Genomic DNA, 27,451 nt, shown 5'->3' with positions numbered 1-27,451 from the left:
GAATTTATTAGATTATTATTGCATTTTTTTTTAAAAAAATCAAATTTCGTTAAAATCTATCCCCGTCACTGGTCAGACTGTGTTTAATGATGTGCGTGATTTACTTTTCTCCTGTACAATTGCTGTTGTATCGTTTGTAACGCTTTCTCTCCCCCCCCCCCCCCCCCCCCCCCCCCCCCCCTTCTCTCTCTCTCTCTCTCTCTCTCTCTCTCTCTCTCTCTCTCTCTCTCTCTCTCTCGCTCACCCCCTGTATCATTTCCCCCTGTTCTGTGCTTGTGTATCTCTCCCAGCTCGCCGGTCGACCCCGATCGCTGCTCACACATTAATGGCGGCCTCTCCAGAGGACGAAGCAGACCGCCGGCCCATCAGGAGAGTAAGGTCCAAGAGCGATACCCCTTACCTTGCCGAGGCCAGGATCTCGTTAAACTTGAAGACAGGTAGGAATACATGTGAAATGCAAGCAATTAAAAAAGAAAAAAAAAATATGGTTGAAAAATTCATTGGGCTTTTGCTGTATAGCTCTAACAGATCTGGGGTATTTTTGGGGGTAACTGGTATGTATCCAGTGCCTTACTGTACATGAAAAGATTTAGTTAAAATGTGAATGGATAATAAAAGCAATGCATGAACACACACTGATTTTGTATATTTAAATTATTATGATATTGTAGGTATAATTTCAATTGAATGTTTTTTGTTCTCCCAGTTTCGAGAAAAGTAAAACATTTTTGGTTTTGGATTAATTTGTTTTTATCGTGGCACCTATGCCTTCGTTACTGCAGTAATCATAATGTGCATATTATGTACACTTGTGTATACGCTGTTTTAGTTTTCGTGTAAATGTTTTTGTGCATTGTACAATTATACTGGGAACATTATTGCTAAGTAAACTTGTCTGCAATAGCAAATAGATTATCTTGTAAAGAGCTTTAAAATGGTATTGCATTGACTTATCTGGTCATGAAGATGAAACGTTATAGTTAATATAGGAAATGTAAAATAAACAGATATAATTGGGCCACTGTAAAATAGTATAAAACGATTAAGTATGCAATTCTTTGTTAAAACTAATTTCACTCATATGGAAAATGAAAACTTGAACAGAGAGATAATGTTGCTGGACATGTTACCATGGTGACGTAATATTATTTTTGGGCTGAATAATTTGAATAGTTGTTCGACTTATACAAACTACTGAAGTGCACTTGTTGATATAACAATACGTCCAAAAAAGATTTATATCTGCGCTGCTTTCTTCTTCGTCGTCTTCTTCATGAAATTAGATTCTGTAAATGCAACGTTGTTTCTAGGGAATGCTCTTTTGTTTCTTGCCTCATTATCTAACCAAACAACATCATAAAATGCGATGCTGTTTTGCTGCGACTCCTGCTTAAGTTTAAGGTTATATCAAACTCGCTGTATTATTTGTATTGTTAGAGCTTTAGTGCGCAGTGTAGCAGGAGCTGTTCACTCTGGTGTGGTGCTGAAACGGTTACGGCAAATCAGCACTTCAAAGTTATGTCCTTGCAAATGGAACTCGATTGTATATTGTAAAAATTATCAGAGAGAAACATTTTTGTTTTGACAGTGCCAATTTGTATACAATATCTGTGTTATAGATTCAGAAATACTATTTCTGAAAAGTAGCATTTTGAGTAAAGGACTTGGAACAATTAGTTGTCTCATTGTGTGAACCTGTGCAAGTCAAACGTTCCAAAAGTTATCATCACGAGCTGGAATAAAGTGAAACCATGGAATCCCAGTTGCAATAACACAGATAACTCTAACACAAGTGTAAAGATGTACTGCCCACCACAATACATGAATCAACAGGACATTACTATACTATAACATTGCTTTAGGGATCGATTTACTATTCTTAACTACACATGACCATAGATTGTCACTAAAAGTAGACAAGTACTATATAGTTTTGTTTAATAAAAAAATAATTAACTTAAACTAGTTAGCTGAGGACCCCCTATACAGTATAGTATTGTTTACAGAATATCTGAAACAGTATATGGCATGTAAAAATAATCGCAAGATGACTTGCCTGACCATACTGTACCATAATATGGTTATAGCAAGCTTATCAGAGTATGAAGGGCTGCTTAATGGTATTGAAGTATTACTAAAATGCTATTTGTAAATTAATGGTAATCTTTTATCTAGTAACTGTATGCTTTAGGTACATTTTCATTGTACATGTGTTCTTGTAATATGTAGCTAACTAATGACACAAGCAATCTACTTTATAAAAACAGGTGGTATTGCCATGATGTGCTTGGCTAAAAACAAGACCACAGTGTTATATCAGAAAACCTTCAATACATATGAAAAATAGTCCAAAAGATTACACACTCTTTATGCAGCGATATCTCTATCAGCCTGATAAATTGTACTAAGTTGCTCTTTATAAATCCTGCCAATTATATCTAACCTGGCGATCCAATAAAATGCAGTCCCCTTTTGGAAGTTGCTTAATGAAGAGACATTTGTTGAGATTTTTTTAAATAACAGAAAAAGCAGAGATGCCATATGTCAGCAAGTAAATGCATCTAAACTCAAAGGTTGCAGTGGCATGATAAACAGCGGCAAACTCCAGGGAAGCTCAACTTGAAATGCAAAAAACAAACCATTTCCCTTATTCCCACATTAACTTAAAGTTAAATAAATGTAATTCAATTAAATTATATAAAAAAGGAGCTCAACATGCAGCTTGTAATATCAGACCAATATATACTTGTAGGAGAGGAGCTAAATTGTGTGCGTTCTTAGTCTGGATTCCTGTGTTTTAAAGAGAGTCATCTTTAAAAAAAGACATGATTTGAGCAGCAGCCTTCAGTCTTCTTGATACTTTGATATCAGTATGGTGACTGGTTAATAGTGGTTTGTTACAGAGCTATCCCTCATAGTTGGTTTTAATTGTGTAGGCCTTTACCGTTGGAACAACTGTGGGCTATTCAAACAAATGGTGCTACCTATACAGTAAAATCATATTCAATTAAACTTTGAGAAACAATTGAGACCCAACCTGAAATGCATGTTGCCAGAGAAGTTGCGAGAATTTAGTGCTGTTTTTTGTTTTTTATTTACTTTTGGGGCCCGGCGTCAAACTGTTTTTATCAGACTCCAGACGGCAAAGATAATGCTCTTTAATTAAACTGTTGTAAGTTGAGTGGAGGGAAAACAAATGTACCCTTAATAACACATACATTAACACTGAAGAATGAGATTGCAGTGAGGCTTTGGACATTGGTTTAATATAATACTGTCACAAAGACGACTGTGTGGGGTGACGTCAGACCCGGAACAGTAACACACAGGACAGACAGAGACGCAGAGTTTGGTGAAGTTGAGTGTTTGGTATCGCTCAGCATTTAATAGGTAAACAGACAGCAAATAAAAAGGTTGTAACAAAACACTGACACCAAAACAGGACACTCATTTGCAGCTAAAATAAATAGGCAAACAAAATGTACTAACAGACAAAACAAGAGGACGAACGCTAAACAAACAAGTACCGTGCTGACCCTCCAGCATGCCTTAGAAATTGCTATTTCTCTCCTTACTTTTAACTCTCCTCTCCAAACCCACTCTCCACTCACCGAACACACAACCCTGAGTGAGTGAAAAGCTGTACCGAGACTCTATCAATCATTCAATTGGAGTCTCGGTACAACTGCACATGAATTAATCAAGTGCAATTTCCCATGCTCACATATTATTACATTTTACCTGCATATGAAGTGCTGTGCAATCCCTGTGCCTAAATGCAAATATACATTTTAACCATTTGTGCTCGTAATCCATATTATATCCCATGTACCAATGACTTTACACCAACATTAACACACTACATACAACATAAAACACAAATAAATAGCACAGGGGCGGGCACTTTGCCACAAATAAATATAAACAGAGCTGTATGAACCAATTTATTCAGATGAGCTCTCTACATAAGCACAAACTATTATTTTGCCAGTATTACATGCAATTTCTGTTAATGTTTCATTCAAAATGTAAGGTCACAAAGTTTCATTAACAAATTGTGCAGGATTATTATTCCAATGTACTTGATCAGTCACAAACTTGTGTTTAATTTATACATATTATGCATTGGATTAAGACTCAAAAGCAACATTTTAAACTATGATTATGTGAAGAAATGTCCCTTTGAACTTCCTCGACAGACACTCATAAAAACAAAAGTAAGCATTTATGTACAGCTAACCCTATACAATACTGTATCACATTGCTAAATAATCTTTGCATTTCAATCTATAGAAGTAGTCAACAGATCTTCAACATGTTTTTCTGAATACCAAATTTCTCAAAACAAAACTTAAAAATCAGTCTTTAAATAGTGTCTTTTAATGCCCAGATACATTTCATATAATAAACCATTTAGACATAAATTATTGTCACTGAGCTGTTTTGTTATTTCTGTGGTATTGATGAAGGTGTTTGACAGAACATATGTCCACTTGACATTAGTTTCTTATAAGTTTGACCTTGAGCTCTGCCTTTTAGCTTATCTGAGTCCTTGCAAGGTTTCAGTAGTTGACCCTCTACAGTTACGTACTTTATAGTTCTGACCCCTTCAATTGTCAAGTAAAGCACTCATAGTAAATAACATTTCATTAAAAAATAATGGGATTTGAGAAGAGAAGCTGGTCTTTGTGGGCCTGTGTTGACCTGGGTGTTGTTGATTACTGTATAAAATAGTATTTATAATGGATGTCATATGGTCACCTTGAAAAACATGTTGTATGCCTTTTCTTACTGATGAGCAAGATATACCTTTATGAATATTTAAGGCAATGTCGACTTTAAAATGGCACTCTTACTGCAGGAGTAAATAATACTCATTACAGTACAACACATGCTTAACATAACGAAAAAAATGAACTGCTGACCACTGCCCTTTTTATAATGACTAAATCATTCCATCTTCATGAGTAGCTTGGCTGAAGGTCACACTTAGCAGGTACAGAATATGTGATGATGAAGCAACATGGACTAAACACAGTTTTATAATAGCAGTACAAATATCGCTTCTTCGACTATTTCTGAAAGTTCAACTTTTCTTGTTTATATAATGCAGTTTAACCTTTATTAACAAAATAATGGGAACCAGTGTTAGCAACATTGATTTGTTTAGTTATAATTACAGTGATTTTAGCTAACAAAGTAATTCCACAGCCCTTGCATGTTGTACTCTTACATTTATTATATGGGTCTTAAATGTGCAATTTTGAAAGAAATATGTGTTATCTGGTATTACTAGATTAAAGGAATCTGTTTGTAAGACACTTTCAGATATTGTTTCACTTCCTTGGCCATTTTAGCTGGAAGATGCCCACATCATGAATTTACAGCAGCGTATAATATAACAGCTCCACCTGGCAAGCATTTCACTAGGGTTATGGCCATCCCCCCACTCTCATCACATCAGATTTCACCAAGAGGTTAATCCTCCACACCAATGCGTTGGATGTGGGTTTGGGTCTGGTCTTGTCCCAAAAGGTTGACGGAGTATAACACCTGATATTGTATATCTGGTGTTCCGCTTTCAGAAGAAAAAACTAAAATCGGCCCCCTTCATTCCCTGGAATTTCTAGGAATCATACTGGACACAGAAATATTTGAAGCCAGCCTTCCCGTATCTAAACTCGACCATATTCGTTCTCTTACTCAGAACTTTCAGATCAGTAAAACATGCACTGCTCGCTTTGCTGGGACATTTCAGTTTTGTAATTCTCAGTATCCGCCAGGGATGGGCATTTATAGCTCGATGGCCAGTAAAAAACTTGGACTCCTACATTAATATCTCATGAGAAGCTATGAAAGACATTAAAATGTGGTTGGCTCTTGTACAGCATTGGAACGGCCTGTCTATATTCTATGATGATTCATCTCAGCACCTCAAACTGGCTTTATTTACGGATGCTTCATTTAAGGGATTCGGAGGTCTTTAAAACAATCAATAGTTTTCTAGTAAATGGACTATCCCCACATTTAAAATCTACAGCTCTTCTTGAAATGTATCCAGTAGTCATGGAAGCACACTTATGGGGTCATCTTTGGTCAAAGAAATCAATACTATTCTTTTTTTGATAACAAACATATAGTTCATGTTATTAATAAAGGCTATTCCAGTTCCCCTCTTATAATGCAATTACTGTGACGGCTAAAATAGATTTCAATATCTAACAATTTCCTAATCCAAGCTCTCCTTCTATCGGGCATTTTTAATAATGCAACTGATGCTGTTTCTCGTTTCCAGATTTCACAGTCTGGTCCCTACAGCTCTGCCAAATCCAGCAGTGAACCCCCAGTTCAACCAGCTAATTTTCAACTCAACCCAACTATCAGCAGACTACTCAATGCAGCGCAAACGTACATGGCTGCAGCAGCTGCCCCTTCCACCAGATCCTCTTATTCTACCGGCTGGATCACGTAATTGACTTTCTACTCCCAAACCAGGATTAATCTAACCCCATTCAACCAGGGCTGAATTATGGCTTTTATAATACACGCAAAGGATTCTTTACATCTATCACCAGCTGCAATTCTGACTCTCTGTGCATTGATTCAAGCCAGACTGTTACGTTCAGACATTGGCTCACATCTCATCTGTCCACATTGGTTTCCAGAGCAGAACTTCCCCCACAATTCTATACGCCTCATTCATTCATAATTGGGGCAGCCACATCAGCATCAAGAGCAAATATTAACCAGCAAAATATGGCACGCTGGACGTCATCAGCAGTTGAATCATATATACATTCTGCGCCATCTGAGAGATCTTCTGCACATCAGTCTATTGCTAGTCCAGAGTGGAGATGACCCTTTCACCAGGACCACCAAAGGTTTTTTTTTTTTCCTTTCCACTGAGCGAAGGGTCTTCACATATTCAGTAGGGAGACAGTTACTAATCTTCTTTCTTTCTGTGAATATGCATTGGCGGTTCTTTTCTTTATCTACACTCATAGGAATCGTTAGCGGGTTGCCAGGGGTCCATTATTTGGGTGGTTAGTGATCTCATGTTCTCCAACCCTTGGTTAAGCTCCGCTTCCTTTACCTCAGCAGGAGGGTTTTCCAAGAGTCAGAGAGGACCCCCGGAAAAACCCAACCTTTTACCATCTCGTGATCTATCACTGCCCTCGCAATCTGAGGGGCTAAGTTTATTCTTGCTAAACCTCACTGCAGGAGCTCTCCCTTTGTAACACAAGGCTCTCTTCTAATTTCAAGTTCTCTGGGGGTGCATCTCCATCCCTGCTTTGGAAGACTATAATTCACCTCATCGAGGGTAGCTCTGTTAGCTTTTCTCCCCCTTTTTTTCCTTCCTTTCAGGTTCTTGAGCATCTATTTTATTTATGTACGGGTCACCCCCATCCCCATGAGTTGGGGACCCCTTTTCTATATGTATTCAATATTTACTAACTCTGTATTCCTGAGGGTGCTGTGTGCCTAGTCTTGGAGGTTGCCTCACCATGATGCGGTCTCACCTAACTGTGGTGGTGACTTCACCACGACGCAGACCTCGTCCTGCTGAGGGCTTGGTCCAAACTGTGGGTGTTTCACCGAGAAGTCAGGCGACATCACTACAGGTAGCCTGGCTCCCACCCCTATCTACCTTGTCTACAATATTAGATACCAGCCGACTGCCATTAAATATTTGTTCCAATTGCCAATTCCAAACTGCTCACCAGTATTTTCTGGAATTCTCAGCTGGGAAAGAAGTTTGTTTATTATTTATTTAATGGTTTCTTAGACCAAACCCTTATTTTCTTTTATTTAAAACATTTCTGTGACGTCACCCTTTGAAGTAGTTCCTCTGCTGTGATAACAGGGCAGCTCTAAGCCCAATCCAAACCCCTCTGCATTAACCATTTCTCATATGCAGATTGATTCAGGCCTTGTCTTATTTGCACAATCACTAAGTAGGTTTCTATTCCATGGAAATCTGATTTTATAAAAACGTAAATCTGACAGCAGAAGTTTTGGTCATTATTAAAATATATATATATATATATATATATATATATATATATATATATATATATATATATATATATATATATATATATATATATATAAAAAAAAAAATAAATATAAATCTCAATCAAGACATCAACATCTACAACAAAATTCATAATTTTGGATTATCCCACAACTGTGATAAAAATATATTTTGTGAATGTAATGTTCATTAAAAGTGAGGTACTGTCAGACAGTTTCCCTCACAGCTCTGCTAGCATACCAAACCTAAGCACACAATGACATTCAGTCTTGTGCCAAACTGTGTGCTGGTTTTATGATGTAGACCAATCTTAACTAAGGGAGAGGTTTAGACCTTCAAAATCATTTCACTTGTTACTTGCGACAGATATGAACCCGGACCATCAGGTGAAAAGGAATGACAAGCAAACAAATAAGCCTCCTTCTCCACCCTGCTCATTGTTTTTCTATGTTTGTAAGCATTTAGAAGCTGTATGTTGCACATTTTCAGGACAAGGTCCTCCAGCTGGTGGCCACGCTGAAGTGTTCCAATCAATTCCAGAGACAAAAAACCAATAACCTCAACAAAATGATTGGGTCCTCCAAATCTGGATTTGCTTTCTATTTTGTCATGGCATCCAGTCAAAATATAATTTCAAAAGATTAACTTCTGGTACAATGGTTTTTAGTAATTTTGTGTTGTGATGTTATTGACTGTAGTGCAAGTGTAATGTGAGTATTCAGCTGTGACCATTCCTTCCTTTAGTCCTAGAAAATGAATCCAGGTTTTGTTTAGGCCTACATTTGCATTGTTTTCACCTATAAGGGGAGTTTGTATTAATTTAAAATCACAAACTGTTTTGCTGGCCATGACATTAACCTCTGAAATAATATGACTGCCTGTGTGTACAGGTGCAGGAGTGATGTGGTGATTAATGATAAGGAAGACAACAAGTATCCAAGTGCAATGGTGGTTTATTTATAATCCCGGTCTAGTGACTGTAAATAATAAATCTCAGGCAATACCCAGCAATGGGTAGTGCACTGTTCAAAATCAAAGGTTTACAGTCCCAAATAATAAGCAAAGTCAATTTGTAAAACACCACAATACAAAGCAATGTCACCAGTCCTGGGTGCGTGTTATAGTGCAGGCACAAGTGAAACGTGACTTTATGGTGCAGTGCTGTTCTGGGTACATGCTGGCTCTTGGCGACAGCTCTGAAATGTGTTAGCCATCTACTAACAACAAGTAACAATTAGAGACAAACAAAACAAACACTCATGATACATTTACACACAAACCACAGGTCCTTCCAGGTTGTTCTTGAACCAAAACAAATTAACATATTACATTGCTTTGCCTCCTATTTGGATTGCAGCCACTACTCCAATCTGTGGCTGCCACATCATTTCCCTTCCAGGTCCATGCACTGAAGCTGAAGCTGCACCCCCTTTCTGGATGACCGACTTCCTTTTAACTCTGGGAATGAATTATCAGGCCTAACAGCCCAAGGTACTCTGTTCCCTGTACTTAGCACTCTCACAGGTCGGGAGGGATATTTACCACTAAAGATCATTTTAATTCTCTCCCCCCTCTCGAGAAAAAAAATTCCAATTTTGATGGTCTTTCCCCGCCCATCTAAAAATAAAGATTTAAGATTGGTGTTTGCTTCTGCTGGCTGATCTGAGGAGGGAGATATCAAGAGACAATCATCAAGTAGTTGGAGCAGAAATGGAAGATGATATGGCTTGAGAAGTATCCAGCATAAAGCCTCAGAGAGTATCAAAAATTTTTGGGCTGCTACAGCAGTCAAAAGTTAACTGAATAGAAAATATAATTTTTTTCCCCAGCATATTCCGAACAGGTGACGAAGAGAAGGATGGATTGACATTTCTTTAACCCTATAAACTCCAAGCCATTTTCTCCTGTTTTTCATTGTTTTTAGTTTTTTACATAAATCCTCATAACCTTAGGGGTCTGTGGCAAAGTGCCCTGCCCCTGTGTGTATTTTGTGTTGTATGTTGTGTGTTAATGTTGGTGTATTGTCATTGGTACATGGGTATAAATGGGTCTGTGTAACACGTGTGTTTAAAATGTATATTTGTATTTAGGCATGAGGATTGCACAGCACTTCACGTGCAAGTAAAATGTAATAATATGTGAGCACGGGGAATTGCACTTTATTAATTCACGCGCAGTTATACCGCGACTCCAATTGAATGATTGATTAGTAATCGAGTCTCGGTACAGCTGCATAAAAGCAGCATGTTTTCACTCACTCGGGTTGTGTGTTTGGTGAGTGGAGAACGGGGGAGAGAGAGAGGAGAAGCGTAATTATAAATATAAATTGCTATGAGTGCTAGAAGCACCAGCACCGTACTTGTTTTGTGTAGCATTCATCCACCCTGTTTTGTTATCGTCTACTGTTTTTGTTTATCTATTTAATTTGGCCTCATGTGCCGTGTGCTGTTTTGTTATAAACCTTTTATTTTCTGTCTGTTTGATTATTAAACTGCGCATCAGCGGCTTCACCATTCCAAAACCTGTGTTCTGAGTCGGTTCCTGTTTCTGGTCTGAAGTCACCCACTGCAGCCGTCTTTGTGAGAGGGTCACATGCAAGTGTCTTATATCATATGAAAGGCAACAAACTGGGGATTCAGGAAACTCTAGACTAACCATTGTTATAATAGGTTAGAAAAAATGCTAATTTATTGTTTATATTTTTTGGGGGGGATAGGGTTAGAAATGCCAGCTCCAATATAACTATTTACAATAAAACTTCAATATCTAAGGAATAGCTGGTAAAAAAAGAAAATGGAACACAAAACAAATAAAATACATGTGTATTATTTTAGTTGTTGCTGAAGTGCTTGGAATTTCTTCAACCTCTTCACTATAAATAAAATAAACGAACAAATAATAATGATACAATAATAAATGCATGTATTATTATTATTATTATTATTATTATTATTATTATTATTATTATTATTATTATTATTTTATTATTATTATTTATTTAGAAGAAACCTATATAGCTATTACAGGTATTTACACAGACACACCCTCACTCAAATCCATGCATCAGTAAATGTGCAAATCTGCACCAAGATCAGATTACAGCCTGCAGCAATGTTCAAGCTAACACACACACGTAATTATTTGATGAGGGAAAAAACCTAATATACAATACTATATACACTATATTATTTAAATAAGTATAATTGGAAGGAATATTATACTTACATGTCCTGTACAGGATCCAGTCCTTCCCCATATGCGTTCCCCTCAGCAGAATCTCAGCTCTCTATATCGGAGCCTACATCACTTTCGGTTTCACTCCATCTCTACATCTCTTCTAAAACTTCTGAAGCAGTCAATTTAGTTATTTTTTTTTTGCAGACTTCTGTTCCTTCAGAAGATGCCATTTGCATTTATAGTATGTTTTTCTTTCAGGAATATATATTTTGCATTTTTGTTTTTGTGTTTGCTCTGTTTCTGTCTGTCTGTCTCTCTCTCTCTCTCTCTCTCTCTCTCTCTCTACTCTCTATGAGTTAAACTTTCTTTCTTAATTACGTGACAACACATTGATGGAGAAAAACATGCGATACATCATTAGAAAACGCCAAGCTTCCCCTTTCATTTGATACAAGACTTGTTGTCATTTTAAAGATGAAGTTGAAGTTTTAGATGCGGGCGTCTATATTATACAGTGCAGAGCTTATAGAGTTAAATACATCTGATATATCTGCTTTTGCTAACCAGGAACCGTGACCTGCCAATTTAATTGAATAAATTGCATCTGATATGGTAATATACTGTAGAGAAAATTGATCGTGAAGAAATGAGCAGGTTGATGCTACTGGTGCTTGATCCCCCGTGGTGCTGACAAGTCAATGATGAGATGCCTTTTTCCTGATATTTTTAGAGTGGCAATGCCAATGGGGTTAATTGGGGAGCTGCAAAAGGACTGACCATAAATCCTATTTGAATCTGTTTTTGAATAAGAGATTGTACTGTCTTGGGCTCTTGAGTAGCAGAAAGTAGGTTTTTGCTTTGAAAGGAGGAGGGAGGGATTTGACTGGGTCTGGCTGAAAATCCTTTTTTGTTAGACCATCGAGTAAATAGTTGCATATTTGCTTTCCTCCTGCATGTCTGATTCTTTGCCCAAATCTGTCATCTCTTGTAGATTGCTCAGGTGGGGCAGAAGAATGGATGGAGTTGGGGATCGAGATTCTATTAGAGAAATGGGGAGGAGTGATGCAGATTGCTGATCTATAGGTTGAAGCTTTGGCAGCTTTCAGGCAGAGAGAGGTTGAGTGGCCGTGAGAGCACAGACCCTGCATACGTTAGCTCTGAGACCACTAAACAGATCTAAATCAGGTTGAGCCCAGTCGATGATATGATTATCTGATGCTAAAATAGCTGCTGCTTTTGCTGAAAAGGAGTTGTGATAATCAAAAAATATGGTACCTCCATACTTGACAGATGATGCAGAATTCATAAGAGTCCAGTTCTTGCCTGTGTTTTGGGTACACAGAACATATCACATCTCTGTATATAGTGAAGGCAAGGACTAATTTCCATAGGATTAGATTCTTCAGCAGTCTGTGGCCTCTGGATTTCAGCGTGACTGATAGATCTCCACAATCCACTACTCTATGGTTCAGAAACTCAGATGTAGCCATCAACAGTGAAACCAGGTTGACGTCCTGTTGAATCTGCTGGGAAATTGAGTGATGATAGTGTTTGAGGTGCCAGAACCATATGCTGTGGCAGTTTCGAGGTTGTAGATCGGTGGCTCGACTGTAGGGACCGAGGTTGGTATCACACTGGAAGTGTCTGTAGCTGAAGCAATGGAGGCTGTTTATTGCTGGAATGAAGGAGAATACTGTAATTGCGGAACCTTGATTTTCTTGCTCGATGTTGGACACCCGTTTATCTGAGTTTGGGATTGACTGAGGATAAGGTATTTGTGAATGGTTGCATGAATCATAGGCACCTAACCCATGGGGCAAAAGTGACATGTGCCCACTCACTTTGAATATGGGAGGGGGAAATCTATATATTTTGCCCCTACACTTTTTTCGTTCATTAGATACACATTATAAACACTCACAATCAATTCCACCACACTAACATATTGGTTTGACCCAAGGTCTGTGTGTCGTTAGCTATTAAGCGAATGGCCGGAATGGTGGTCAAGAGAAATGAAGGTTTTTTTATTAATACCCAAAACTCTTTGAAAAAGGTAAGGGAGAGAAGATATCAGTATCAGAGTATTATTAAAAAGGAATTCATAAGTTAGCAGGTTAATGTTGCTGCAGGGTCATGAACGAGTTCAAGTTCAATTCCCACAATTTATTTTTTTTTTAACTTAGATTAAGTAGTAGTAAATATAGAAAGTGGCATTTCAAAAACATATAAGCGTGATTTGACTTTAGTGAAAATTAATAAACCATTCGTTTAATAAACATTTACGGTACACTGTATCCATACATTACTCTAAAATGTTGAAATAAAAAAATAAGTTAATTGTTTACTGTTATTTATCCACTGGTTGTCCATTTTAGTATCATAAACAAGTTATTATGCATTATTCAAAAGATTGAATGACTATTAAAATGCATTTTTAATTCATTTTTTATTTAGATTTATTTAGCCTTGTTTGAAACACTGCTCGGCGTTTGTACAATTCACATCCCTGTAAAGCACAGGTCTCTAGTCATTTTTTCTCCGGAAAAAGCAGAGAAAATCATTCAGTGGCCAAGTGAGACCAATAGAAGCCGAATGAAGCCGAAGAAAAGGGCGTATCTCATAGTCCCATGCATCACAGAGATAACACTGACATAAACAAAGGAGATAGCTGCTTCTGCATCCAGCGCTCAAAGAATATCACAGGCATTTGCAGAGCTTTCTGAGATGTTATAGTAATAAAATAATGACTTGGATCATATTGTTGAGGAGTTTGGTGATATAACAAGTGAGGTCAGGAGAGGATTTATAAGTATGCATGACTATTAATAGGTATCTGAAAAATGCAGCAAACAAGGGGTGGGGCTTGGATGGAGATACAGTACTGAGTGTCCTTTTGTGATTCAATGCCTTTTAAACTTGTTTTACTTTGAAAAAAAAATATTAAACAGCGTGTGTAAAATAAACAGTGCGTATGAAAATAAATTGGGCCTGACGTGCCTGACAAGCGCTGAATAAATGGACGGCAAAGGCTTAATGCTCCCTCCCATTTTCTTGTCCGTCTATTCTAGGATGAAAGAGGGAGGAAATCATTTTGGTTTGAAAGGGAAAAACATCACCAATTATTTCCCTTTCTTTTCTGCCTCTATTACGTGTGCAATTGAGACTGCCATTAATTTCAGCAATTATCAATTCTTTATAGTTTGGCCAGTCTCGGCCCAGAATAACTGGATGTGGTAGCCTTTCCGCCACGCCCACTACAAGATGACTTTTTTATCGGTCCTACTGCTAAATATGCTTTTATGGTGGGGTATGTCATCGCATCTCTATGGATACAGGAGATAGCCATCTGACCTTGTGGATTCCATGACAAGCCTATTTATACCTTCCCTATTTATATCATCACTCATGACCCCCTTGGGCTGCCACATTATTGAGTTAATGTACTGAAGCTCCGCCCCTTTTCTAAATGACGACTTAATTTTAACCCTAGGAAAAAAGTATCAGGCCAAGCAGTCCATGGTACTCTGTTCCCGTTACTTAGCGCCCTCACAGGTTGGGAGGGAGATTTACCACCAAGAATCATTGGGCCTGATCTTCGATTTTTGTGCAATCCCCTCGCTAAATTTGTGCCTCGCAAAAATAGTGCTTTGGCACAAAATGAGAGATATTCCAAAACGGCATAAAGCAGTTGCAAGACATTGGAATATAACAGTTTTTTGAGCAATTCGCAAATCTGTTTGTGCCTCGCAAAACCGTCTGTGCATTCACTACCAATATAGCAACTGCACACAACAGCCAAGCGAGAATGCAGAATGATGGACAGTCACCATTAGTAATGGCATTACCCCGACAAGCCGCTATCATTGTTGTTGCCACAGTATGTACCGATATGACAGCAGACGAGACCACACAATATATCGTGCACACATACATACAGACCATTCAAATACACAACTGGCTCCATAGCTAGGCGCCAAGTTTTCAAATTAATGTACTGATAACGCCACTGTTTTATTGAATGTGGACAGTATTTTATCATGAGGAAATACTGTATAGGTTTCTTTAAAGGCCAGCTAATCCAACATATCTGTATGTTTTTGAAGTTTTATTTTTATTTTTTTAAATGGCTTTGGATAATGTCTGTTTTTTTTTTGTTTGTTTTTTTCTAAATTATTTTTTTTTAATATAAGCCATGTCGTGAAAAAGTCTACTGTGGTAGCGCACTCTCTGATTTGTAAATATAATGAGTTCATTCAACTACAAAGTTAACACCAATCAAACATTTTTATATACACAATACATAGAAATGCGTTATGTTATTCATTCTACTCACCCATTTGAACATCATGATTAAGCCCAGTTTGTAAGGTTTTGAGTGTCGCCGGAATGGATTTTTTTCGTTGTGACATTTTTTTTCTTTAAGAATAATAATTAATTCTAAATACAAAAGGACGTTTCGAATATGGCAACTTGGCACAATTTTGGCACAATGGCCATTTGCGATACGCATACCCCTCTGCGTGGTGCGCAGACCTTTCGAAGATTGGGCCCATTGTCTTTCTGTCACAGTGCCATACAACATTGTGCGAGATGCCACTGGAACTGGTTTTGCCGTTTGGTGCTATTTGTGTTTGTGCTTAATAAATGCTCAACTAGTAAATATTTTATATTTTATGTTGTGAAACACCTGTTCAATTTTGAGGTTTTACTATTACAAAAACTGTAACTTGAAAAGATTGAACAGTAGAAATGTGTTTTATCAGAGCTTCTTTGCAAAACACAATTTCTTGTTCTTCTTTACCTTAACCCCCCCCCACCTTTAAACAAAGTTAGGCGCCCCTGGCATGCATGTTTTTTTTTCATTAAAAATCCAAGAATGTTCCTGCTGAGTTTCGCTGACTGGAGCGGCTGCCTGCTGCCCTGATGTGCTGGCTGTTGCGTTAGCTTGCTCTGAGAGAGTCTGCCTACTGTTTGATCTGGGCCGCTGAACAGTTGAGCGTGGCTGGGGAGTTTTCTTTGGTGGAAAAATTAGTTCTGCTGAGATGGAATTACAATAGAAAATGAAAAGAGATTCCTGATTGCACCCTGCTGGGATCTTGCTGCCATTTTTGAGGAGGGTCTTTATGAGTTTGTTGAGAGTCCAGTTCTTAATGTACAGTTGCTCTGGAGGTGTATCCTTGGCCCTGAGCTGCTTAGATTGACGGAAACTGACTCCTTGGACGTTGGGCAGTGATCTGCTGTCCTGTTCGGGAAGCACCTGTTTGGATGTTACTGAGACGCCTGATAGAGAAAAGAGTGATGGACTGACCAGATCCTGAGTTGAAGCTGTCTGAGAATGTTCCGATACAGACGAGAGTTGATCTTCAGATTATACTTAATTTGATCTTTTTAAATTCTTTACACAGAAAGAAATTGCTTGGGGCCTTGCAGTCTGCTTAGGTTCACAACCAAAATGAAAAAACACAAGACACTGCATAGGGTGTGACTAATGGTATTAAATAGGAAGTAGATTTGATTGATGATAGGACATGAAAGGATGGCGAGGAGCCCAGCTCCTTCCACCTGAACCATAATCAATAGGTTAACATCAATTGACTTCAGAAGTTAAAAACTTGACATTGATTTTTTTCTGGATTTATTTTTTCTCCCAAACCAGCATGACCAGCAAAAAAAAACAACCAATTTCAACTGACATATACCAGCACGGGTCATGGAATTTTCATCAGGTCTGAACGAATGAAAAATACAACTGAAAAATGTGTGTTGCGCATTAGTTAGCTCTCTTCAAAAACAAGGTGAATACTTTGTATCCAAGTTTAAATTAAACAAGCCACTTGTTAAGATAAAAGCTTGTGTTTTCCAAAACTGTCCAAGAGTACAGTTTACAAGGGGGTGGTAGGCAACTTAACAGAATTAACCACCGAATCTGTAGTGGAAATGCACGCCTACAAGTTCACTGCACAAAATATGCTCCACAGCGCACTTTCGAAGGTGTGGGCAGTGCGAGTTAATCAGAAAAATAATAGAAACTGTATATGTTGTCAGTTTTGTTGCTTAAAGGACACATTGTTGTGTTTAATTTTGACTTATTTTGATGTTTTTTGGGATAACTGCTTCTAAACATTCAGAGCTTTACCATGATTACAATGTAAATATATTTACGGCTTTAAAAAGCCCATGTTTGCATGCTACTCAATAATTAACTTTGTACAGGAATCAATCTGACACATTTGACATGATAAATATTACTGTATCAACAGAAAAATAAGCTTCCTATGGAGAAAGTCCATTCCCTGGTGGTCATTACTCCATTAGAATGAGGCTGAGACCATGTGCTTAAACAGGACATAAGAAGTTCTGTACTATGGAAATATGTCAATCTCACTGTGACAACATAGATTCATTAAAATGTAATGGTATACAAATAGTAAGAAGTTAGGGTTCAATTATTGAGTAGCTGCCAGTTTTGTACCATATTTTATTATGTCAATTAATAACTGTGGTGTCCTTTAGAGTCTCACATATTGTGTTTATTTATATTATCAGCACATGCATGTTTCAGATGTATATGAGAGGTTTGTTGTGAAGAGATTACACTTTTGAATAATAAAGTGTTTGATTATTGTTAGTTATTAACTTTCAGATAGATGAGGAAATTTGTTGGATCTCAGATCAGAGTTCAGCAGGAAGTGTGTTCATGTTGCCTAAATAATTGTAATAAGTATGTCACATATTGGTATGTTACAGATCACAGTAAAAGAGACTAAAAACAACATGGCTTCTAGTTTTGTGTGTGTTTTTGATTCTGCTTTTGATCACAATGGGATGTCCTCAGTTTGAATTGCTTGCTGCCCTCCAGGGGGGACAGACAGTATGTCATTACATTCAGTTGCTGAAAGTACTTCAGTCATTAAAATGTTTAAATTGGGTTTCTATATTGGTCTCTGCTGCACTCTCTGAGCAAGAACAGTTACTGTGTGCTTTGATTTTAAATATTTAAATCATACTATTTTTCATAATTATTTTAAGGTGTCTTAAAATGCCAACTTGGAGTGCAAGGATGGTCCCCTGTATGAGACCCAGCTAGGGTTTGGCTAGTGGAGAGCTTCTTTAGCAGGACCCCTTGATGTGCCTGCCTTATGGTCATAAACCTGTTTCCTTTCAAATTTATACAAAGAAAATAATTCAGAGTTCTTTAATGAAATGACTGAACAAACTGACCTCCACAGTGAACAAAACAAGAGTCATTGACCCTTTTTGATGGAAACTCTGGAAAGGCTTCCTTATTTTATAAATGCAGCAACTGTGGATCAAATACTGGTCTCCTCAATCAGAGACCAATGCAATGTCTGATAATCTAAAAGATCCAGCCTCCATTAGCAAAGCAGATATATGCAGCTTTATTGTTTAACCTCGTCAGCTACACTTTGGGCACCACCATAAGGAACCGCTGGAAACATTTATTATTGCATAAAACAAATTTACAGAATTTTAGCCAAGTTTCCTGGTTTGGAGATTTTACATTTCCAACTTCAAAATTGTAAGCCCAGAGACCAGGGGCTATATGCATAAAAGATGACGGTACTTTCTGGCCAGTAAAAAAAAATACTGGGATTCATAAAACTACTGACAGGTTATTGTACTGGTCAGTAATGGTTTTAATGTGATCTAACACATTTTAAACCACAATCTGTTTTATAGTGTGACATTACAGATACTAACAAAGTTGTTGATGCTATTTAGAGGATATACAAGCTTGTATTTACTCCCCAGCAAATGCGGAGGAGACAGGGTTCAGTACCATTCCTCATGAAGGCATCGTAGGCATGATATAGGCTAGCTATTCATGCCACCAGAGAAAGAAAGCTGTCAGAACTCCCGCACATAGCAATGTAGCATCAATCAAGCATTTAATTTTTTTTATTGCTTCCTGACTTTTGTTTTTTTTAAAGGTTCGCTAAACAAATAATGTTTTTTTCGACAAATTAATAGTAATGAAAGAACATATTTTTGCAGTTTTTTGTCCTCCTTTGTACTAAGTGGTACCATCTGGTGCATAAACTGTCAGGGAAATAAATGTATAGGACATTTATCTATTTATTGTATCACATTTCAGACTTTATTAAGGAATCCCTTAGGATGCTCTTTTTACAATGTCTGACTGTGAAACTGTAACATGATATAGGAGTCTACTGCTTTTTATTTATGTTTAACTTTAATTTGGAATAAACTGACGTAAAAAGGTATTCACAGTTGTATTTGCAGATTATAATTCTACTTAAAAATAAATAAATAAATAATAAGTTAATTTAATAAATTTATTTTCTGAATAGACTTAATCATAATTGGCATAGATAGAAAACAGTTCTAAAAACGTTCAATGTAACCATGCCAGTTCAACTCCTGTGCCACCTTCATTCTCCCTTCTAAAGACTCAGCCATGTCTCTTAAGCCCTTTCACACTGATGCACCTACCCAGGTCCCAACCCAGGTTCTGGCTACCAGGGCCACAATCCTACGTAGTGTGAAACCACATACCTGGGTCGTACCCGGGTCGAGCGAGAAAAAATGCATGATGGACATTCCTAAGCGGACAAAGTAACAAACAGCCATGCTGGCGTGAAGGTTTCAGTTTTGTAAGCAACATTTCTGTTTAGCCTCATTTTTGTTGATTGAGACGCTCCAGATTACAACAGGGATGAAGAAACATTTGCTCCAAACAACATTTGGGCCAATGATTCAATCCAGAGAAGCTTGGACGGAAGTATTTGTAACAAGCTGCTTCCGGGGCATTGCATACATGCATTTACTTGCTTCTGTCATCCAGGTCAACCCTGCTTCTTCAAAAAGCAGTGTGAAATCTCATCGCCAACACCAGGTCACAACCTGGGTAGGGTCTGACCCGGGTAGAGCATCCCAGTGTGAAAGGCTCAACGGGGTCTCATCCTGAAACCTGAATGGTCAGTGGGGGAAGATATACATTTTATTTATCAAGAGGGGTCCAGGGTGGCCCCTTTTTTATATTTATAGACCCACTAGAACATTTCTAAGTTGACCAACCCTTTGGGAAATTCACAGGGGCTACAGGAAACCATATTGGTATAATATTTATATATATAATATATAATATATATATATATATATATAAAGGTGGCAGACAATGCACCACAGCACGTTTTCTTGTCATGGCAAAAGTAGCTATAAGTTTTTTTATTATTAAGTGTAGAAACATGTTGGTAGGAAAACACGTAACACAATAGGCAACAATAACCAATAAGTAGTAATTCGTAATCAATAATATCACAAGTATTGGGTATACATCTGTGATGGGGTGCGAGCCCGTCTCCTATAATTTGCCAGTGTTATTATTTTTATTGTCGTTTTCATTATGATTTTCATCAATGAAAACAACAATAAAAATGATAACACTAACAAATTATAGGAAGCGGGCTCGCACCCCATCACAACATTTCATTCAGGTTGATGAAAATAACATACTTTTTTTTTAAATGAAATGTAAACATCATCCACATAACAATTTAAATGATTCTCTTGTCATGCTTTTATAGGAATGGTCTGAAGACATTATACACTGTGCACTGAATTTGATAAGGTGCTTGGAAAGGGGTTTTGCATCTTGCATCCTCTCTAAACACTAGAGAATCTAGGTTGTAGTGTTTTATTTTAAACACTTCCAAATGTATTAAATATGCTTAACAAATATATACAGACTATAATATTGAACTATGTACATGCAAATGCTGTGGTATTGCTGAACTATGTACAAGCAACTAAAATACCTATTATAAAACACAGGCTTACTGAAATTAGACTTGGGATAAAATCAAAATGTCCAATTTCAAACCTCATTCCTCAAGCCGGGTATTGGTTGAAGATTATCAGCATCATTTTGTGCAGAATCCTGATCTTGTGATGCAAAGTTTTTCCAGTTTTATTGACATCGACACCCAATGTAGCAGGACACCAATTGTTTTTGGCATGGACAATTCCTCAACAGTTTTTCTTGCATTTGCAGCTAACCACAGTACCTAAGTTGTCAGGCCATGGGCTTTTAGTCAAGAATATGGGCTTTAGTGATCCAAACTCCTCAATTGCCCATCCATAGTCCTCCAGTGGTATTCTATTATGTTCAGGCATGTGAGCAGACTTCATTACAATCACAGCTAGAGCAGCTCATTTCATGTGATTGATGAAAGCATCCTCAGTTGGTAGCAGGCACTTTTAAATCCACTGATTTGCTAATGAACATGTTTAGTCACCGACTTGCAAAATCTTCAAAGTCTCCTCCACCACATGCTGCCATAACTAAGCTTTGAGCCTGTTGTGTAACTGTGTGGTGATGGTTGTGCAGTAATTCTAAGTGCCTATGTATATTGCAGCTAAGGTATAAGCAGTTACACAGTAAAAATGGGGAGTCAACTCCAGGATAGCGATATATACGAGGGGCGATATAACGAGTGGTGGGTGTATATAGGGCAGCATACCTTTCGTTCTTTAAGGAATAATATTTGACAAATGGATGAAGCTGTATTAGTGTGGAAGGCAATCCGGAAAGATCTGACATTAAATCTAATATTAGCTATAGTAACTCGATATTTGTGTAAAACTGAAATAAATATAATTAGTTAATTAGTTAATTAATTTATAATTATAAATTTTCTTTATTCTTGATTTTTTAAAAAGCGTATAGAATAAATGTTATCCCGAAGGTGATTGGTACACTAATTACACTGCAGGACTGTAAAACGACCAGCCCCTACATAGATACTACTGTAAAATGATCAGCCACTATGTGGAAAATGCGTAGTTAACTTACATTTATTTAGAATGCTTCGTTTTTTTTTTATGTATTCTGATTGGTCCAAATCAATACGTGTACTACGTATTTGAACGCATACCATATAACGTGTTTTTGACCCAGATGGCTTTCCATATAATAGAGATGCTCTGTGGCTTGTCATCTTCATCAGGTACCGGATATGACATCACTGGCAGAAAGAGAGACAGAAAGTACAGAGGGGAAAGGCACATCTGCCACAGTCAAGCCCCTTCTCATCTACCATTGTAATATGAGGCATTTAACTATAAAGTGAGATATACAGGAAGTTGAGAATAAACAGAATGCAGAATTACTGATTTGTGTCCAAACACTGAAATAGTAATCTTTAAAAAATGATAATGTAGTGTAATAAAATCAAGCTTGAGAATGATAATCAGGTCTGCCAGCATTGATTTCAATATTAACTTCCAAAGTTTCAAACATCGTAATTTTCATTTTAAAAAGTTAATACCATAGAAATAGTTTGTATAATTGAAAAGCAGCATACAACAACTAGCAAGATTTAGATTGTATATTGATATTGTGTTTAGAGAGGATGTGAGACATAAGACCCCTTTTCAAGCACCTTATTAAATTCAGTGCACAATGTAAAATATATCATATGTCTTTATATCATTCCTATATATTTTGTTAAATGTATGAATGAATTTTATGATAATTGGAGTATTGCCGGGCTTTTTAAACAATGATAATGCTTCTATCTTGGCACAATGCCAGCACAGAGGTGATTCTAGAAGTGGAGCTTAGTGCATGTAAGGAAAATGTGCAGCTAATACAGCTAGTGGAGCCTGGAGAAGGAAGGAGAGAGAGGCTTGGCCAACCTGAACATTTTATAGAGGGTCTATAAATATAAAAAGGGACCAACCTTTGACAGCATGGCTAGCACTCCGGAACCCCAAAACAGACCCTTGGCCCCCTGAGTAATGAGCAAAAAAGTCTCATTGAGATCCTGACTTTTCTTTGTTACAATAAATTTCTGGTACTAAGAATTGCTGGATAAAATATTGTCAAATGAAATTAAATTGCTGCCATAATAAATCAGATGGTAAGTTTTATGCATATGGCCCAGGTTGATAGCACACATTTGGAAGTTGAGTGGAGATATTTAGGATAGAATATAGGAGGCAGTTGTTCACACATACATGGATGTATGGAATGGGTTGACAAGCCATGTCGCTACTGGTTCTTTAGGATTGTGACAGGCTGGCAAGTGGATAGAGGCCCATCGACAGACTGCAGTTAAAAAAAAAAAAAAAAAAAAACACACTTTTATTATAAATAAACACAAAAATAAAAGGGCACAAAGGCCAAAACAAAGGGATTTAAACACAAATAAAGCAAAAAGCAAAACTCACAAAAATAAAGGTTTCCAGGCTGGGCGATGCCTTCACTGGATTCAAAAATCAAACAAAAACTACCAACCTGCTTCCTCAGCTCCCTCCTCTCAATGGGAAGCAGAGGCCTCTTTATGTCAGGTGGCTGGGCGCTGATTGATCATTAATTAAGCTAATCATCTAATCAACCCCAGCCACCTGAACACAATGAACCCAGACAGGGAGGGGAATTTACCCATCCCTGCCAATTTCTAAAGGGCAGAGCTGTGCTCTGCCACACACCTCCCCCCATGTACAATGTACACTGGCCGCAATCGGCCAACTTCCCCCTCCCCCAAGAGTCCAATTATGTCCCTTGGGTGGGCTGTTTAGATGGGCGGTGGTGGGCGGGGTTGATGTCGGAGCCCCCAAACATTCTTTGGTTGAGGGGCTCCCAGATCTCCAGGGTAATACGTCGACTGCGGTCCTGCTCCCTCTGGTGGCGGAGGCGGCCCGGCTCCCTCTAGTGGTGTAGGCAGTGACGGCGGCCTGGCTCCCTCTAGTGGCGGAGGCAGCGACGGCGGCAGCGGACCCTCGGGAGGCGACGGCGGCAGCGGACCATCGGGAACCCTAGGAAACAAAAAGGAGACACCAGCAGCCTCAGGCGATGCGGAGCAGCCGGCAACCCCAGGTGATCCAAATGTGTCATCCCTGAGCAGAGCGGGCGTGGCATCCCTGAGCGGTGCAAGGCAAGCATCCTTGGGCGGTGCAAGGCAGGCATCCTTGGGACATAGCTCCTCCCTCTCTGGGCTCTCGGGACGGCGGCTCGCCCCTCTCTGGGCTCTCGGGACGGCGGCTCGCCCCTCTCTGGCTCTCGGGACGGCGGCTCGCCCCTCTCTGGGCCCCTGATGCCCGGGGTGAACACTGCACCTCTTCCTGGGCCTGATTGTAGGGGCATCCTGCCCAGTTCTCCTCACAACGGCCACACCAGTTTGCCGGTGGCACATCTGGGCAGGACCGCCAATGGTGGTCCTGCTTCTCGCACCAGGAACACCAGGGGAAGAGGCTGGCCTGGTCCTCCAGCGGCAGCTTACATTTCTTCAGCTGCTGCCTCTCCTGCCTTTGCCGCTGTCTGCTCTTCTTTCCCATTTTTAAAAAAATAAATAAATAAATAAAAATTGTCCCAAAAAAAAAAAAAACAAAAAAAAAAACACTGCAGTACTGCTCCAAACCCCCTGGAGGCACTATATCCCACTCTTGACACTAAATGTGACAGGCTGGCAAGTGGATAGAGGCCCAGAGACAGACTGCAGTTCAAAAAAATTATATTATAAATAAACACAAAAATAAAAGGGCACAAGGGCCAAAACAAAAGGATTTAAACACAAATAAAGCAAAACTCATAAAAATAAAGGTTTCCAGGCTGGGCGATGCCGTCACTGGATTCAAAAATCACAAACAAAAACCACCAACCTGCTTCCTGAGCTCCCTCCTTCCAAATGGGAAGCAGAGGCCTCCTTTTATGTCAGGTGGCTGGGCGCTGATTGATCATAATTTACTCTAATCATAATCAACTAATCAACCCCAGCCACCTGAATCAATGAACCCAGCCAGGTAGGGGAATTTAACCCCATCCCTGCCAATTTCTAAAGGGCAGAGCTGTGCTCTGCCACAGGGATCCTTTAAGAGCTGAGAGAATGTAGCTGTGGGAACAGTTGGTTATTAAGAATTGCATATGCATTCACTAAAACTAAATGACTAAATATGAATTTTTTGTGTAACATCAAGATTGTATATCTAAGCAGTTGCAGTATGTGAAAACCTGCTTTAGGAGGCACTAATGCAAGTTCAGTTGGTGTGTCTGTTTTGCTAATTTTATATATATATATATATATATATATATATATATATATATATATATATATATATATATATATATATTTAATAAATACGAATATGTTAGTAATAAAACATACATAGTTAAGCAAGCATCCCTTAAATCTATATAGTTTAAAATACTTTAATATTTTTAATATTTTTACACTGATTAAAGATCAACCTACCAAATAAACTGTGTTCAAGCAATTGGGCTTTTTCAAAAAACAAATAAATAATTGAAAAATGAAACGTAATACTATTTTGATGTCTAAAAAGTACATTTTGTTTATACCGAAAGTTCAGTTAAACCATGACAATGAATAAATTAATAGCATAAGTAATCACACTGACACAATTCAGTGAAACTAGTCTTCATCACCTTTAATTTGCTATGGGCGAGCATTAGTTTCTAACCCTGTAAATATTATCTTTGGATATTCTGTATAATATAGTGCCACTGATAAGAATATTAACAGCATTCTCTATTAGGAAAATAATTAAACGTATTTCTAGGGCTTCTGCATTCTCTTTTTGTGCCATGTGGTACCATTTGGAGCATAAACTTGCCAGGGAAAAAATAAATGCATAGGATATTTACCTGTTTATTGTATCAAATAACTTCAGACTATCAAGGAATCCCTTAGGACCCTTTTTTCACATTGTCTGACTAAAAGTGTAACATGATACAGTCAATTTATATTTAACTTTAACTTAGAATAAACAGATGTTTTCAAATACAATGCTACAGACCAAAAATAGTACCATGAACCTTGTAACCTTTCGTTCTGTAGGTCGCATGGTCTGGTTGGAACTAGACTATTGGGCCAAAATTGATATACAGCACATGAAGTGATTAGCTTCTGGGAAGCAACAGAAACATATGCATAAATATGAAATCTGTGCACACCCAGAAGAAAAAAAAAGATGGGGGACCAATTATATTGTTTCTACAATTAATCAGTAAAAAAAAATGGATTTGACCATTTGACTGAAGAACTTAAATATTTAAAAAAATAAAAAGTGGAAGATGTTTTTTTCTTTTTTGTAAGAATAGAAGAGTAAGTAGCAGGGTTTTGAAAAACAGCGTTAAACATCCCCATCTGTTGCTACAACTGTTTAAATAACAAATCTGTAATTTTTCTTTTCATTGTTAACATCCTGACAACTTTTTACAGTTACTTTGTATATAGTTGAGAGTAGGTGGGTGTCTGGAATGGACTAGTTCTTAGCAAAAAGTTACGTTCAAAGATTTTTTTTTTCTTTATTAAATCATAAATTCTAAAATAAAAAATAAAAAATCTAGACATGCTACAGACACTGGTCTTGGGACCATATAGTTTTTGTACATTTTTCAAAACTTCTTCAATTCGTAAGAAATTTTCATGTGCCCGAAAACGCTCCTTCCTTCGCCTCTTCCGTGTGTTTGCATGTACCTCTGTATTGCTGCTGGTAAATTTCATTAGCCAATGTTTTCAACAGCTACCAAGGGCCTTTATAGGGCTGATGATGTCATCAAAAGGAGACAAATTTCTTTCTTGAATGACTATACCCATTCATAAATTGCTTAGCAACAGTCGCCCATCTGCACAGAATTTTATGAATTTCAATATGGCAACTTTTGTTAGTTTTAAACAAAATACATTAACTGGGACAATCAGCAAGCACTTTTAGAATATATCCCTTAGAATCTTATACAGAAATAAGTAATATAAAAGAGATACAGGTACGTCCCAAGTCTGAGAACAGTTAACTGGTTTCCTGTGTTGAATTATTTAGCCTTTTAAGTATCCAAATTTCATTTTAGCTAAGGACCCAACATCTCTAGGCCTGGCAACACAAACCTGCTGAGGAGCCAGTATTGAATAATTCATTAACAATAGTATTCTTAGAAATACTAAAAGAAGCTTAGTAAAATGTATATTTTTGGCTTTCTTGATGTATTCATTTTTTGAGAGAGACTTTTAGTTAAACGGTTGTCATTGAATGAAGGTTCTAAGTATTTATAAATGTAAAACAATGCCTTGTATATGTGTTCTGTGACCTTATTATCCATGTCGAGCAAGGTGCAGGGATGTCATCTTTGCTGAAATGACCTTTAATATGCATGAAACACTTTGTTCAGCTACAGTTTCCATGATAAATAGAACTGCAGATATGGCTTTCCATTCTGAGAGCAAAAAAAGATGA

At 37.8% G+C, this 27,451-nt stretch overlaps 1 protein-coding gene across 1 annotated transcript in view; it reads left to right on the top strand.

Annotated features, from left to right (window-relative positions):
• The first annotated feature begins 260 nt into the window (after positions 1 to 260).
• Positions 261 to 27,451, top strand: part of LOC121314594 (phosphatase and actin regulator 1-like) — a 226,707-nt gene continuing 199,516 nt past the window's right edge. The window contains exon 1 of the mRNA XM_041248022.1: positions 261 to 437. Within this exon, the coding sequence (XP_041103956.1) occupies positions 326 to 437 (112 nt within the window). The 5' untranslated portion in view covers positions 261 to 325. The remainder of the gene's footprint in view (positions 438 to 27,451) is intronic.

The sequence above is a fragment of the Polyodon spathula genome, chromosome 4, assembly GCF_017654505.1.
Source record: "Polyodon spathula isolate WHYD16114869_AA chromosome 4, ASM1765450v1, whole genome shotgun sequence".
NCBI lineage: Eukaryota > Metazoa > Chordata > Actinopteri > Acipenseriformes > Polyodontidae > Polyodon > Polyodon spathula.
Note: the sequence above shows the minus strand (reverse complement) of the source record. Positions and strands in the feature narration are given on the sequence as shown.